The sequence below is a fragment of the Trachurus trachurus genome (assembly GCF_905171665.1).
Source record: "Trachurus trachurus genome assembly, chromosome: 13".
Lineage (NCBI taxonomy): Eukaryota > Metazoa > Chordata > Actinopteri > Carangiformes > Carangidae > Trachurus > Trachurus trachurus.
The window spans coordinates 19,433,776-19,450,635 of NC_139892.1; the positions used below are offsets into that span (position 1 = coordinate 19,433,776).

Consider the following 16,860-nt stretch of genomic DNA (forward strand, 5'->3'; position numbering starts at 1 on the left):
CCTTGAACTGCTGGTCCTGTCTCACCTTAAATCTGTCAGTGACTCACTATTAGACCCCCTAGAAGGAAAACTACTCATTTGATGATGCAAAAACTGAGTCAGGTCCTGCTGTTGCATATGAGCATGAGCAGTTTTTCTACTTTAACCTTCCTTTAAAATATAGCGCACAGAGGTTTCACTTTCTTCTACCTTTTTTTTAATACTCCTTTCCTAAATGGCAAATGAAATGTGTAGAGATACCTTCAACCACTATAACCTAATACTGTATAATAGTAGCCCTCTAGCTCACTCAACTCAGACTGGATAATGTGGTTTCAATTGAATATGCAACACTTCATTAGCGAACTTTCAATGGCTGTCATCTGTTCTATAATTGATCACGAGACAGCAATGTGGCTCCATCACACTCATTACAACAACCGCTACTAATAATTTTCTTCAAATTACTGAGCCATATACTTTTCGCTTCTGCAGTGCTGTACCACTGAGTTTTATGTATAGCCCAATATGTGAAAATGGGCCCCCTGCTGTGTAGGTCTTTGTTGGCCACACAAGGCATGGCGCTCTCCCCTCCCCTCTATTACTCCAGCAACCACTGACTGCACCAGGCTGCAGCGAAATACTGTGAACGCAGCAGAGTTGTTGAGGATCATCATGTGCACTACAATAAAACAGGACAAGGACATTATTGCTCTGATCGTCCTGCATCAGCTACACCAATGCAATATGTCACAAAAGGGCACTACGCTTTTAATATAATTCTAACATCCCATATCCACTGGTATTAATTAACCAGCTGGTATTAATAAAGAAACCTTGATATCCTGCTTCAATTTATCATTCATTCATTAGCAACTGATTATCTTTTTAGGATTGCAAAGGGTGGCTGGAACCAATCCCAGCTGACACTGAGTGAGGGCAGGGTACACCCTGGACAGGTTGCCAGTCTATTACAAATAGAGACAAACAACCACTTTACACCTAAGGGTAATTTAGAGTTGTCAATTAACCTAACCCTGCATGTCTTTGGACTGTGGGGGGAAGCTGGAGAATCCACACCAACCATTTGCTTCAAACCCAGAACCTTGCTGTGAGGTGACAGTGCACGCCACCGCTGCTCATACAAATAGTCAATATCAATTGAACCAAGAGAGATATTACATAATTTAATTGCTACACCATTTCCACCTATAAATACTCTTTCTGATGATGGTGGTGATTAATTTATTGTCTGCACTTCTATCAACCATATGGTTCAACCAGACTTTGTTTTTTTGTTTTGTTTTTTAATACATTTTTTGGGGCTTTTTCGCCTGTAATGGACAAGAGAATTGAGAGAGTGACAGGAAATGGGAGGCAAAGAGAGCGGGATGACACGCAGGAGAGGGCCGTTCGGTACGGGATTCGAACCTGTGCCGCCTGCAGTGAGGACTATAGCCTCACATGGGGCGGGTGCTCTACCAATGAGGTAAACACCGCCCCGGCTCTTTGTTTTATTTTTAACACATAACTAGCATATTGCATGCATTTAGTGATAGAGGTCTGCTTTTCAGTTTAGTTTAGATTCATTTCTTGCTACTTAGTACATTTGTGATCATTTAAACTCTGTTAAATTGGGCATTTGTTTACTTTTTGAAGTTGATAACATCCAAAGAGTAGTAAATAGTGTCTTCTTAATTATATCTATTCATGTTTTCTTTTTTTGGTGTCAGTTCTGCATTGTAAAATTGAAATGTGTCAGCACGTACCATTTATTAGAACCAAATGAAACTGATTGTCCTACTAAAAGCACAGTCATGCCAGCCCGACAGACTGAGAAACAACAATACATGTGTTGAAGACAGAAAATATATTTTACCTTTATTATGTCTGCTTGCCAGATGATACGCCCTGGATCTATAATGTATGTGTGTTTGAGTATAGATGCTGTCCAGGTCCTGTCTCCAGGTATCTGGGTTCAGGGATCTGAGAAGCTGCTCGATAGTGTCAAAGGCAGCTATAGTCCGGTCCAGATCCTCCAGGGAGAAAGGAACCTCTGTGACTGCGACTGGCACCTGGCCTCCAGCACTGTCCTGTAAAAAGCAAATGTCACAAGGTATAAACACCAAAAATAGGCATTAATGAATCAACAAATGCTTTTTATTTTATAGCATTACTACCTGGAACACAATTATGAAATCATACTATGTAACCGTTGGTTGGAAATCTGTGGTCACTTTGTCATTTCTTTCACCATAATTGATAACTATTTACTTAAAGTCCCACTCCTGCGACCCTTTTTGGTCATTTTAAAATCAGCTCGTTAGCCATGCACATTAGCAATGCACCTCTGGGGGGTGGGCGGAGACTGCGCTGCTCTGCACCCGCCCAGCCACCTCCTCGCACCCCACCCCCCGCTTGCTGACAGCTGGACATTGTACAATTACAGATTCAGCGTTAGCGTAAAACTCCACACTGGGATTCGATCCCAGACTGGAACATAGTCCTTGCTCACAGTGCAAGCTGCTCTACCAGGTGAGCTATACCTGTTATACCTTGACAGCTACACCGAGCTGTGAACCCTTTCACCTCTGAGCCAGATGCAGAGCGGGGCGGGAGCTTGTAGCACTAGTGCCCTCCCCTGGAGCTGTGACACGTCAGCTCCAGTCTCCCTGAAACTGCCAGTTTGTGTCTGCCATTAGTTCACAGCAGTTTGAAGGCAGAAAAACTCAGAAATGCAATTTTGCACTTCCTTTTCTGCTGATATGTGCTCTAACACAAGAAAAATGCCACAGGAACATGTGAAAAGCTCAAAAAACACGATTTTCACGGGAGTGGGTCTTTAAATCCCCTCTGGACTAATCAAGTAATGAATCAGGGGGAGAGACAGAATGTTTTTCATTGGGATAGTGTATGAAATGTGAAAGCAATAAAATAGAGAAACTACTTCTGCAGAGGCAAAATAGTTTTTCCAAACTCTGTGAAAATCCTTGAAAGTTCCTTGAGTCCCAAACTCCATATATTTTTGTTCAGTCTGTATTTACTGAATGTTCTAGAGGTCAGTGCTGTTTCTTTCCTAGCACTGAAAATATATCCAAGAATTCAGGAGAAGGTTTGGAGATATCAACAGATGACCTTCATAGTACTACCCCAAAGACACCAAGTACCATGAACACTAAAGACACAGTCATTGTTGGTTACTTTGACTCTGATTCCTCTAACACTCCCAGATCTCTGCAAAACATTTCAAACAGAACTTTTGATACTGTAAAATCAAAAACAGCAGTTTTTATCTAATACAGAATGTGTCCTTCCACAGCTTTACAATATATATCATATTTCATTGTTGTAAATTTATAATAAATAAATATTATAAATATTGTAGAGCATGAAAACTAACGTAATTTAAATGGTGGATTATTATTACAGTTATTGTAATGCTTTTTCTTTTTTTTCTTCTTTTTTTTGTTAGTACTGGCAAAAAAAAATACTTTAAAAAAAGAAAAGAAACAAACCTACGGCATATACATTACTTCAAAGACCATACACAGTGATTTGCCTCAAAACTGCAGAGCTACTGTAGATTTGCAAGTTGAAAAGTTTGCTTATTATGTGTTGTTAGTGATATAATTGTTGTTACAATAATTTTGAATACAGGCATCCATCCAGTGTAAATGTAAACATGCAGTCAGACATATGGAAGAATAAAACAAATGCATGCTATTTAAATGAATTAATTTTGGGTACTTGACACTGAGGACTTAATTTCTCCCCAAAAGGCGTTTCCTACTACACTGAAAATTGTCTGTCAAATGGGAGCAGGAAAGTAACAGCATATCACACAGATGGTTCCTAGATGGCCGCTGCTCCCTGCTGCAGGCCATTTGTCTTGATAGGTGGCACTTGCAATCAAATTCTTATAGCATGTAGGACTATTAAGCCTGTGACTTCAGCTGCCATAATCAGCACTGACTTCCAATCAGGCTGTGGTACAAAGGTAAGTGATGAGAAAATGTCAGCAGCTTATAGAGGAGACTTGGCTTCATTAACGCTAACATGGAAACAGAAGTAAACCTGTGAGAATTAACATTTGATAGCATTTTTTGCAAAGTGCCTGCATACAGTGACTAAAGTATAAATTAAAAAATGTTATGTATCATTTCACAATGCTATAAAAATGTGAAAATAAATGCTGGCATGTGAGCTCAACAAATGATTGAAGTGAACCATCAAAAACTCCATTAGATGACTTCTGGCATCATCTTCTTAATGAAGGAACCACTGGCTCGGTAGTGTGTAACATGAACCTAATGTTGAACAATTGCAAAATCACTGAGAAAAACCCTGCCTAGCAGATTTGAATATAGAGTGGATGAGACAGACAAATGTACATCCCATCTGCACTGGCAGTGACATACCCATACATACACACACTAAAACACCCACATTCTTCTGAATATATAACCATAATCAATCCATGCAGAAAACTGCCACACGTCCCAGCGGACGCTAATTATTATGATCATATACGTCACTGAACCCCAGTGCTCGTACACACAGACACACAAATTACACTGATTACTCTGCACTTATAAAACACAAGTCTAAGGAAGCATGTCATGTTACATCTCAAGCTTCATGCATTATGAATACAGTAAAGCACACATGCATGAATATATTCTGTGTGGGTAGTGCTGGCCTATGCAACTGGACCATGTATCACAGTTATTAGTTTCACCACTGCTCCTAACAAATTTAAATTCTTCAAAATCTGAGTTTGAAATGAAATAGTATAACCATGATGTTGAATGTGAGATTTTCATAACCTGATATTTATTTTCTTTCGATAGTATTGTTAGTGTGCTAATGTGGAACAGAAAATCTGGTCTTAATTCTAATTTTGGGATGTAAATAATAGTGTTGTAGTACTTGAGACTGGTCTTGTAAATATGGTCTTGTAAATATGGTATAGATTTTATAATCTTTTCTGAGCTGAGGAATAATGTAAATATCAAGCCACATAAATATTATGAGTACTGGTACTGAATACAGTAATGGTCTTGAAAAATGGTGCTATGTTCTGGTCTTGGTCCTGACTCGGTCTCGGGTTAGGTGATCATGACTACAACACAAGTAAATAATCATGAAGTGCTTTTGTGTGTGTCTGTGTGTGTGTGAGACTCACCATCATGGGTATAGTAACAGCTTCCCAGTTGGTGATGGCAGCAGGTAGAGGAGAGTCGTACTGCAGGGGTGGAAAACAGAAATGAGTGGCAAATTGACAACAGAATCATAATTAAGAAAAAGGAAAAGAATTCAAACATACATAACTTATAGAGGAATAGAATGATTGCATTTTTTAGTGCCTTAAAAATGTACTGTCAGTGACAAAAGCAGCTTTGATTGATAGTAGGCAATAGGCATCAAATACAATAACACTTATAGAAATATATTCCTGAACTGTTATTATGAGCGGTTAATCGATTTGCAGATACAAGGAAACGGTGCTATATAAGGTGTATGACTACTTTTTCTTATGTAAGTGCTACATGATTGAGGTCCGACTGAAGGAAACATGGTCTTGTGTCAAGGTGCTATGACACCTAGGCCCAAATCCAATCCAACCCCTCACAGACTCACTGACTTAGAGGTGCATTCACGGGAAGTCCGTGAGTGTGTGAGGGCAAACCAATTGTGTCTGAGTAGTCACAATGGTCAGACACACCTGGATTAATCAGTTTGTCCAATAATGTAAGACAAGAAATAAAGGAGCTGGTTTAAGTTCAGGAAGTAGTGGAGCTGTGCATAAAGCCTATTCTTGGTCATTGTGGATTTAGAAATGCTGTTGCTGTGGATTGCACCAAGGTGGTGATGACACCTACTGTAGATGATACTTTCCTTTAACAACATTCATATTGTACATTGATCACAAATGTACTCACACTTAGGAAACTACAGTGGAACCAGATGTAGAGATTGGGGAAAGATTCAGTTTGGACAGAATCGGAGACCAACTTCTTTTTTTCCTGCTCAGTTTTACTTTTCAAATAGTTGACTTCAAACATCTTGTAGCATGCAGGGGTGGAGTGCTCACATGTACTGTAATCTAAGGCCATCCAAGATATTCAGGTGTCTGCCTGTCTAAGTGATGGACTGTCATTATGTCAGCAAACCCCTGAAAGAATTTCCAGTGAGGCCAGTCACAGCATGCCTTTGTGTGTCTGTGTGCGTGCGTATTTGTGTATGTGAAGGAAATCAGAGTCTGGTCAGTGCACGTTAAGGTGATAAACACTCATCAGACTGACATATTTGGCACACATGCACGCATTCATTGTCTTTCCCTTTCCCTCGTCTACACGCACACACACACACAAAAGCACATGTGCACACACACATTGCACAACCTGTCTCCGGCATCACTCTTTTTACACACACATAAAATCTCACAGGCTATCGAACCCCTCTCCTTGAAGAGTCTTAAATACCATCTCTGGTCAATGTGGAACAGTAAATCTGTCTCAGCCGCACTTCAAAGACACAGTGCCCTCACTTTGTCTGGCTGAGTGTGTGCAAGTGTGTGTCTGTGAATGTAATAGAGTTGACATCAAAGCCTGTCGGTGCACAAAGTTTCTTTGTTTTTTTTTGTCTAACAGATTCACACATTTGGCCTTTGGATAAATGGACTCATACACATACTGTTAAAGCACACCCAAAGCAGCTGTGAATGAGGTCAGGAGGTTTCCTGTAAGAGAGTGAGTGTGAGTGACTAAATGCATGTTTACAGATTCTTAGTCTCATTTCCTTTTTAGGTTAAATACCTCATGTCAAGCACATCTGGGACACTTCATAGGGTCGCGGAAAATAATGTCTCAGCATGCAGAGTGTAGTCACCTGCCAGCTGCAGCGCCAAACGTTTACCCTCTTTCTATTCAACTAGAGCCTTTTTTTATTTATTGATTTATTTACCGTTTATCACTATTATGTAGTATTCGGGGCAAAATACATGATAAGATGTCAGCAATTTCTTCCTGAGTGTTTGATGTTCATAGTGATTTATTACAATCGGAGTTAATCATACTACTGTATGCAGTGAACAGCAGCCTATTCATTCATCAGTTTTCATCATCATGTCATCCTCTTATCTGGGGAAATCAAATTGTGGTGAATGAGAGCAAGTCATGCTGCACATTGATTATTTATCACCTTTCTAGAACAGATGAACAAGTAGAAACAGGACAGAAAGGAGGCGCCCTGAACTGGTATTATGAGCAATTAATTGGTGTTGCAGATACAAGGAAACGGTTCTTATAAGGTGTATGACATAGACTAGTTCCTTCATCTCTTTTTTTCTCACATGTTATAGTGTTAAGAAATATCATGTTCAGCCCGCAGGACATACGAGGATGTTTTCAGAGGATGTCTGTCAGGTGCCTCATTCCATCCATGAATTGTTTTTGAGTAAAGTCATATTTCAGCCAATATTGCCTTATTCGCTGGTGTTGAGGGAATAGACTTTTATTTACAGTAGCAGTCTAGTGGAGGGGGACACCGGGGAGCTGCCCTTTTCAACCTCCATTTTGTACAGTTGGACAGTGGAGCAGCTGAGGATTAAGTGTGCAGTAGATGTGGAGGGAGGCGAGAGCATTTCACTATCGACTCACCTCGCGTGACCACACATCTCGCTTACAGCCAGGAAGGACATTTAAGTTAGATAAATCACACTGGCCACGTTTATGTTGTCTCATCTGTGTCAAAGCAGTTTCAAGCTGGGAAAACACTCCCTCAGCAACCCCCCATAATTAATGCTAACAATATTATTACAATATATATAGATAATAATAATGATATGATAAAATGATAATAATAAGTTAAAGCAGAAGTGAGTGATATATTTGTGTTAATATAAGTCTTAAATAGTTATATCTTCCGACAGCAATCACTTACATAGAGTGTTTGGACCGAAACACGGGTCTCTCAGTCCCTCTGCTCTGCTCTGAGCCGAAGAGAAAACATTTATCGTATCCTACAGTTTTTATCCAATGAGGAGAGAGAACGGCATGCAGGGCTGTGTGTGCAGCCAAGGGACGCCGTGAATGTGGTGACGTAGGGACGAGGACTGTTATGGTGCGTTCAAGGAAACTCGTATTTTTCCGACCGTGAAGTGGTACCAGTTCGATCTGGTACGAGTTCACCGGTCGGAAGTTACGAGTGGCCGTTATAGTGACTTTCACCGGTAAAACAGATCGGAAAAACACGAGTGGGTTGCCTGGAACGCTACAAAGTCGTAAGTTGTGACTTGAAGCTGTAATTTACGATTTCAAAAGCCTGCCTGGAACGCAGCATTAGCGAAAACGACCGGACCACTGACTTCTGCTTTAACTTTATTGTGTGTTTTGCTTTTCTGGCAAATTAATTGGACTTGGATACATGTGTGTGGAGGTGTAGAGCCTGTTTCTGTAACTGTACAAAAAGGATGTGCAAAAGGACCACTTTGACATCTGTCATCACTTTATTATCATATGTACTGTGTATACCGACACAATGTCAGTGTTTTTTTGTTGTTGTTGTTGATTGTATTTTTTAAACATCACATTTATAGTCTACACTGATCGATTGCAACACACCAAATTTATGTAATTATGATCGTCATTCAACGAATCACTTTATTATACACCAAAGGGAAAGTCATTTGTTTAGAAGCTCAGTGTAATAATGGGAGTTGGGTAGTAATGCGCTACATTTACTCGGTTACATTTACTTGAGTAACTTTTTTTAATAAACTGTACTTGTAAGAGTAAACACACGTGCATGTATGTATGTGTCTCTTGTTTCATCTGGTGTCACATTCTGTGGAATATTTATCAGCCCACTCTGTTTGGGAAACACAGACGTCGGAGGACGCTGAATGGGATTCCTGGAACTAGCTTGGATCATGTTTCTGGATCAATAGTGTTTTCCCAACTGCACCTGGTTTAGCAGCACTTCCCAGGAATACCCCCCAGAACACATTACTGGTGCTTGTATGATCTCAGGCGACAAAATCAATATTGGCAAGTGAAGTTACTCAAAACAACAAACAAACACAAATGAAAGTCAGAGATTTCTGAAGTCTCACAAGGAGAAACTTACAGCTACATCAGTTCACCATAAGTACAGTATAATGAGACTGATGTGTGCACTCGTACAAAGTTTCTTTTGAGCCTGTATAAAGAAATTACTCTTAGAATTTCTATCTTATGCAATCAAAAGAACTCATTACTCCATGTAAGCCTGCGCTGCAGATGACGACTCACACCAGCTGAAAACAAGATTTGAAAAGGATCAAAGAAAAGTGATTTGGGAGAAAAACAGTGACATGAATAATGAGTAAGGCCTCTGTTTGACTACACTGCTGCCTGCAGATTGTGAGCATTAGTTTGTTTTTGGAGAGGCCAGCAGTTTTAATCTCATATCAGACATAAAGGTCAATTTAGGTCCCAGTTTGTGGAAACCGACTCGAAACTTGAAAAGCATGAAGTCATTTTTACGCATGCCAAGAGATCTCATCCAAAATAGACCCTAGATGATGAGACTTGAAGTGAAATGTGGCTGTGATGAGTGAGAAGTGATGAGCCCCTGTTCACGGTTGTCATTTCTGATATAGTATATAAATAAAATCCAGATGCACTTTTGTTTACACTTAGCCACAGATGAGATCATAAAGCTCCTACAGCAGTTTGGTGCTGGCAGAAATTCAATAAATGGGGACTTGAGAATTTAAGCTGCAGAAATAACAGTTTAGCAGCTTTCTCAAAGAGTTTGCAGCAACACAAACATGGATATGTTGCACTGATATACTAATGCTTCACATTCTCTTCTTCCTAGATCAGATGACTGGTACAACTGCCCTTTAAACTCTCTGCTTTCCTGTACGTGTTGAAATCTTTAGAGCCACTTTCATCATAAAGTTTAACATGGTTAAGTGAAAGATGGCTTTAGTGTAAGAGGCGACTTCCACAGACTGCTTCCTTAGCAAGAGTAGATATTATGTATGGTATGCATTATGGAGACATGGAGTCATTTATATCTGCTCAAAGTCAGCTTTTTTAGACATTATATATTCCACCCTTGATGCACAAAAGTATAATGGCCCTTCTCCACTAGTGCTGCTCGGTGCGTCTTGACTCAACTCTAGTCGTTTTTTTTGCTTTCCCACTAGTACCTGGTACTTTTTTTGGTAACGCATCAGGCGAGTTTCCAAGCTGAGCTGATACCAAAACGTGACATCAACCGACTGTCGGCCACTGATTGGCCATAGTGTCGTCACTGGAAGAGTCGTGAGCTTGACATCCAACACGAGAGTCAAACTCGCTATTTTTAAAAACACACCGGTAAAAGTGACAACTGCTATGTACTGCGGCTCTTGTTATTCTTTGAGTTAAACGGCTGCTGTGGGGAAAACCACACCAGGGTCTGCCGTGCAGACAACTCTGCTGACAAGAGGATCAAAAAAAGAGAGGTAGACAGAGCAACCGTGGCAACTGTGCTATGACGACCCCGCCCACATTGAGGAGCTACCATGAAGTAGCTACTCAGTTGTAATGGAAAATGACCTAAACTGTGTCGAGTTGAGTCGAGTAGTGCTGTAACTGTGTAGTGGAAAAGGGCCACAAGTTTATAGACAGAACACCAACACTGCAGCAGTGTGATGTAACTCCTTTACAAATGGTCATTGAAGGGGCGTCGTTAGCTCAGTTGGTAGAGCAGGTGCACCATATGCAGAGACTGTAGTCCTCGCTGCAGCCGGCCCTGTATCAAATCCTGAGTCAGGATGTCATTCCCCCTCTCTCTGCCTCCCATTTCCTGTCTCTCTCTTGACTGTACAATACTGTCCAAATATTATATACATATTTAAATAAATAAATAAATAAATAAATACAAATGATCATTGAATAGAATGAAACCTTCTAGACCTGATAAGACAAAATTTAATTTGTACCTGGTTTTAGTTTCTGCAGCAAAGGTTTTGGTTAGTAGGCATCAGCTGCAGAAAGCTGTAGTGTTGACTGGATCTGACAAGAGTCTAAAACTAAAGTCTTTTAGCAAAAACAACAGAACAAAACGCTGTGTTAATTTAATGGCCTTACGAGATGAAAAATGTAATTCCCCAGATTTAATTCTGTGTTACTCATTCATTCATCTCTGTAAAACAATCATTAAATGACTCATCCTGCACTCGAAGCATTACTAATTTTGCATGCAATAAAAATTGTTTCTTATGCTATAAACCCTGTAAGTCATTGTCAACATTTCCATGCCTGACATACAAGTGAGTTTCAGGTTTGCGTCAGTCCTCTGTCTTTGATTGTGTTGACTCTGCTGTGTCGATGGATAACTGATTCCTTCTCATACGTACATTCAACAATATTGGCTTCGATAGGTGGGAAACACAGTCTTAATTCACTCTATTCTCTGTATGAATCCATCCAACTCCTTTTCACTCTCTCTCACACTGACTGGCGCTGGTTTGCTTCACCTCTTTTTTTTAATACTTTTATCTATTAGTCCACCTCGGTCCACTCCGTATCTCCCAATGGCTCTCTTTTTCTCTCCCTCTCTCTCTGCCTCTCTCAGTTCAGGTTGTTTTAGTCATTAGCTGACATGCTGATACCATCTCAGACACCTGTTCTCTCCTTCCAGTGCTGTTTCTGCCTTTCGCCGTCTCTCTCTCTTCCTCCCTTCCTCTCTCTGCTTCCTCTCCTCCTCCCTCTTATCTGTTCGACAGGTCTGGAGAGAACAAATTAGACCTGCTAAATTAAGCCACACACACACATCTCCAGTTTAGCTGAAGGGAAGCTGTGAAAGTGTGTGAGAGAAGAAAAGACACAAACACATTCAAACGCTGGAGCTCTTTGAAAAATGGCTAAAGTTGATCAAATAAGATAAGCCTCAAAAGTTGGATGCTGTTTTAAATGTACATTAGAGTGATAATTTGACCAGAGGAGAAATTACAAAGGGTGAGGAGGGAGGGAAGACAGAGGGGGCGTCTGAGAGAGAGAGATAAGGCACTGTTTGGGGGTTTTGCAGTGGTGAAAAGTAAAACTAGATTCATTAAATCAACTACCGCATTTTGAAGTTTTTTTACTTACTTTTTACTTGTCATTAAGTTGGGTTAAACTTAGTGAACATACTCTTGAGTATTTTTGGTTGAGGTAATTATTGCTTCATTTGACTCAAACATAGACTACAGTTTTAGGCCAAATCCTTGTTATCCATCTGTGTACACACTGTTTAACACGTTTCGTATTGCCATGGCAACCTTGAACACTTGGGTGTGCTGTGGTGTGGGGCTTTGTGGTCATCTGCATTTCTGCAAGTCGGGGACAAAGTGATCGGACTCACATAGTTCCTCTTAAAAGGCAAGCGAAGCAAAGTGGATTAGGGTGAATGAGTCAACGCTAAAACCAGCATGATTATATTGTTTGACTTATTAAATTTAGCCAGTAGAAATGTACAGTCATTTACACATTCTAGGGCAGGCACTAGGACCCAACAGGATCCAACTTTGTTTTTGTTCCTGACATGTATCTAGAGGCGTACCTTTACTTGTTCCTGTTAATGACACATGAATGCATCAGTGGTAATAATTCAGTAATAAGTCAGTAATATACTCTGAGTGGTCACTCTGCATTGTGAGCACTTTTATTTTTGCTGATGATATTTCTTTCCCTTTTAATACTTACATAATTGCCTACAGTATGTAGGTTAAGTCTCAAAAACTGGTACAAACACATCAGTGAGCATCTCCATTGAACTGCATGATGACACTTCATCACAATGAAGTTTGAGTCGGTCCCTTTTCACTCCACCCTGCTTGCACTTATACTAGCTAGTGTACCAAATGTGAATTAATCCACAGCTAAAAATAGTTCTCAACAAATGCAGCACTTTATCCCGTTTGAATGACATTTCCTAAAAAACTGTTCGACCCAAGATTTAAAAAAAAGAAGAAAAAAAAAAGAAACCATTTTTAATACTGCCATCTTCTGTATGATGAGCTTTGAGTCACTGATCTTTGGGTTGAGTACCACAGACAGAGATGGATAAGGAACATAAAAAGTACTAACACATTGATGGTCGTGATCTTGGTTGACAAAAAGAAACACAAAGAGTAATGATAACCTTATCCATACAAATCTCAGCTCTAATAGCAAAATGACTATGAAAGTGAAAGAATGTCGCCATGCACTCGCTCTGTCTGTGTCACTGTCTTTGCCCTTTACTTCATCTGAGCTCATGCCACTTTTTTTCTCAGATAATAAGCGATGCCACCAGTTCACCCCCGTCTATGATGCCATGCCCCCCCCCCTTCTCTATACTCATGAAAGAGGAAGCCAGGGAACATCTTTAAATGCCTCTTTCTCTCTCTCTCTTCCCCTTTCCCCTCTGATTACAGGGCGGGAGAACATCTTCAAATCAGATTCCCTCTCTTTCTTCTTCCCTCTTCCTGACAGAGTGACAAAGCTAATCTCCTTATCCGTTCATTTGACAGCCTTTAGGAGAACACTTTTCTCATCTTCCCTCCTTGCCTCCCTCACACCTCCCCCACATCCCTTCGTCTCTCCTCTACTGTCGAGTGGACATGAGAGAAAAGAACAGTTGGCTAATACATTTTGGCATTTTACCGAATATGCTGCTAGATCTTTCTTCTCTCCCTTTCTATCCCATCTATTTATCTCCCCATCATACCATCCCTCTTCTTTATTGTCAAGTGTAGGTAAAGGAGTGAGAAAAGCATTTTACCTGAGGCACTGCAGTGGTACTTGGGCTGAACCTCATGTGACAAAAATAACTTAAACCCGTGTCCCAAATAACAGCTGATGATTCGTCTGCTGTGTGTATGTGTTTGTGTGTGTTTGTATATGTGTGAGTGAGTGAGAGTGAGTGAGTGTGTGAGTAAGTGTACATGTCTCACCAGCAGTGAGTAGTAGACTTTGAATCCCGGCTTTGCAACAAAGTAATCATCAGACTTGAAGGTGACTCTGAGTGTGTTGCTTTTGGAGTTGAGACTAGGTGGAGCTTTCTGCCCACACCAGCGACCCCAAATTATAGTGCTGGTCTCTGATTGGTCCTCCACTTCCACAAAGTCATACCTGGAGTGAGAAAGAAAAGGAGAGTTGGGTGAATGGGAAGGAATAAGGGGGAGGAATTCAAAGGAAATTGTTCTCGTCAAAGGACAAAACACACAAACTTTGAAAGTGAAAAAAGACACAAAGTTTAAGAAACGCAGTGATAAAGATGGGAATTATTGGTAGTTTTTATTAATTATGATAATAACTTTAGCTGGTGATGGTTTGGCCATAAACCAAATCTAATTTTGACCTGATGGTGATGCTAGAGGAACATCAGGGTCCATTGACTGGGAACTATGAATGTCTGAACCAGACGGCTTTGACTGGGGCAGGGGGCATAAGCAGATACTGACAGGTCACTAACTGCCCACGATTTTGTTACAGGGATACTCCTGTAGAGTATACTGTATGTAGCATACAGTAAGTCCATAAGCTAGACTGATGCAGTTCTCCCTCCCTAACCACATTGTAGTACAGTGAGTGCTTCTCCTCAAAGGACATAGTGTGCATTCAAGGCATTTCTGAAACTCCCTCACACAGTCTATAGCTTAATTGAAGGATCTTAAGAAACTTCAGGAGCTGGCATCAAACCTGAGATGAGACGTCTGAGATGTCTCCTCAGACCATGAGGCCCTCCATCCTGCACATGGTACTGGCAAGTAAGAGTTTTCCAGGGAAAAAAGATTTCAAATAACTTTGACTTAAACGTTCCAACAATCAATGCCCCAGTCAATTAATGAGTCAATCTATCAGAAGCACACAGAAATGCAAACGCAGTCAATGTCACAAATAAGTCTGGCAAAAGCTCCTTTCTCTCGCTTCCTGCCTTTCTACATCTCCCCTCCCTCTCTTTTCCCCCTGCTGCTCCCCCTTGTCTTTTCAGCAAAGTGCTTACAAAGACGGCTGAGTTGCATATGGGGATTAAAAAGTCTATTTTCTCCCCTCAACCCTCAAGGACAAACTTCTTATACTTCTTGCCACGAAAGCAAACTTAAACTATCCTTCTCTCTCATCGTGATTCCACCCCCCGTACCTTTTTATGCTCTTTTCTCTCACGTCCTTCCTCACAGTTTTAGTGTTGGTGTGCAAAACGTGCATACATTATCATATCGTTTTCACATGTTTTACTGATGCTGTTGTACATCCTTGCAACTTTGTCCTTGCAACTTGTCACTCCAGAGCATCTCTCCATCATTCCTTCTCCCGCTACCTGGTTATTTAATCGCTCTTACTTTCATCTGACCTTTCTCCTTTATAGCTGCTTGTAATTCATCAGTGCTTCCTCCCCTTTGTGCTCTGTTCTACGCTTCTTTCCTCCTTTCAAGTATTATCTCTCGCTCCTTTTGTCTTTTTTTTGCTAAAGACATTTCACATCATCCTGCTTCCTTCTTTCTGTCAGCTGCTCTAATCCTGTCTTCTATATTCCTCTGCCCTCCCCATCTGTTTTTTTTCTTTCTGTTTCACTGCATCATCCTACGTTTTACCTGCACACTCCATTCTCAGCCTCCTCCAGGCAGAAGTGTCCGTCAAACTCCAGGTGAATGCGGCTCCCTGGTGGTGACAGCAGTTTCCATGACAACAGCAGGTTGCGGGGGTAAGCATTAGGGTAGCGTGGGCTGGTGATGGCTCCGCCCACTGCCGTTACAGTGATGTTTTCCTCCTTGCGGTACAAGTCTGTGGTGAGGCGATTGCTGTCTGTTAGTGGTTACAACTAATCAGTTAGTTCGTCCAGCTCTAAAGTAAAGCGGCTTGGCCACAGGAACACACAATAGGCTACAAATGGCATGCAAAAACGACAAATAGATGTGGACACATTGTTGAAAAAAGCACAAACACAGACAAACAATACAAATATTAATTTGACATTTGTTTGAATCCAGCACAGATCCTTGAGCCTAACATGTACTGTAAAGATATACCTTAACTTATATGATGGTACCTCTCTCATCTGTCCCTCCAGTGATAACTTTCAGTCATTATCTCATTGGCTTAGTTATACAGTAGACTGGAAAATGGGCAGAAAAGTTACCCTAGCTCTGTCAACACAAAAAAAAAAATCTGGCAATGCAGTTCTCTGTGTCAGCTTATACACTAGAGATATAGTATGGATATAGTCATTATTTTCAAAGTTGGTGGTAATTTTTTATTTTTTTCTCAAAGATTCAGATGGAGCCATTTCCAGTTGGTACAGTCAGCAAACTGGTAAGCGTATTACTTCTCTCACCACTTCTGGAAAATTTGAGAGTTGTGGGGAGAGAAGAGAAAAAAAGAATTATCTTGTTAAATTAGATTTTTAAACATGCCACAAATAAACAAAATAAACAAATCTGACTATGGATCCCTTAGATATTTTTTATTTTCCCAAGTGTGACCAACAAGTACATTATAAGCTGACCATTTTACAGTTGAAAACAGTCTGTGCTTTTTGCTGGGCAAATTATGTGACAAGCGACTGTTTCTAAATGACTAAACCAGCTCCATGTGTCTGGACTGCTGTGCCTTGTCATTATCAGCTCATATTCACTGATACAGATCAGCAATAAGATAATATTGGCCACTGCATCAGCTTTCTACAGTGTTTTCTCTGTTGTGGTCTGCACAAATAGTAATGTGAAAAGCAGGGCAATTGAGAAAAGTCACATTGCTCATTTCCATGCCGATTCTATAGAGGCGAGAAACCCAATTTTATGTTTTGTTATGGATCTGTTGAACATGAACAATACTTCTGTACAAGTTGACAATTTTGCCAGTGCTTCAAGAGAAAAGGCTA

General features: G+C 40.5%; 1 protein-coding gene across 1 annotated transcript in view; it reads right to left on the reverse strand.

Moving 5' to 3' along the window:
- pdgfd (platelet derived growth factor d) overlaps positions 1–16,860 on the reverse strand; it is a 58,164-nt gene that overhangs the window by 8,969 nt on the left and 32,335 nt on the right. The window contains exons 2-5 of the mRNA XM_083984946.1: positions 15,575–15,764; positions 13,934–14,111; positions 5,165–5,224; positions 1,859–2,072 (exon numbers count right to left, since the gene is read on the reverse strand). Coding sequence (XP_083841072.1) covers positions 1,859–2,072; positions 5,165–5,224; positions 13,934–14,111; positions 15,575–15,764 — 642 coding nt within the window. The remainder of the gene's footprint in view (positions 1–1,858; positions 2,073–5,164; positions 5,225–13,933; positions 14,112–15,574; positions 15,765–16,860) is intronic.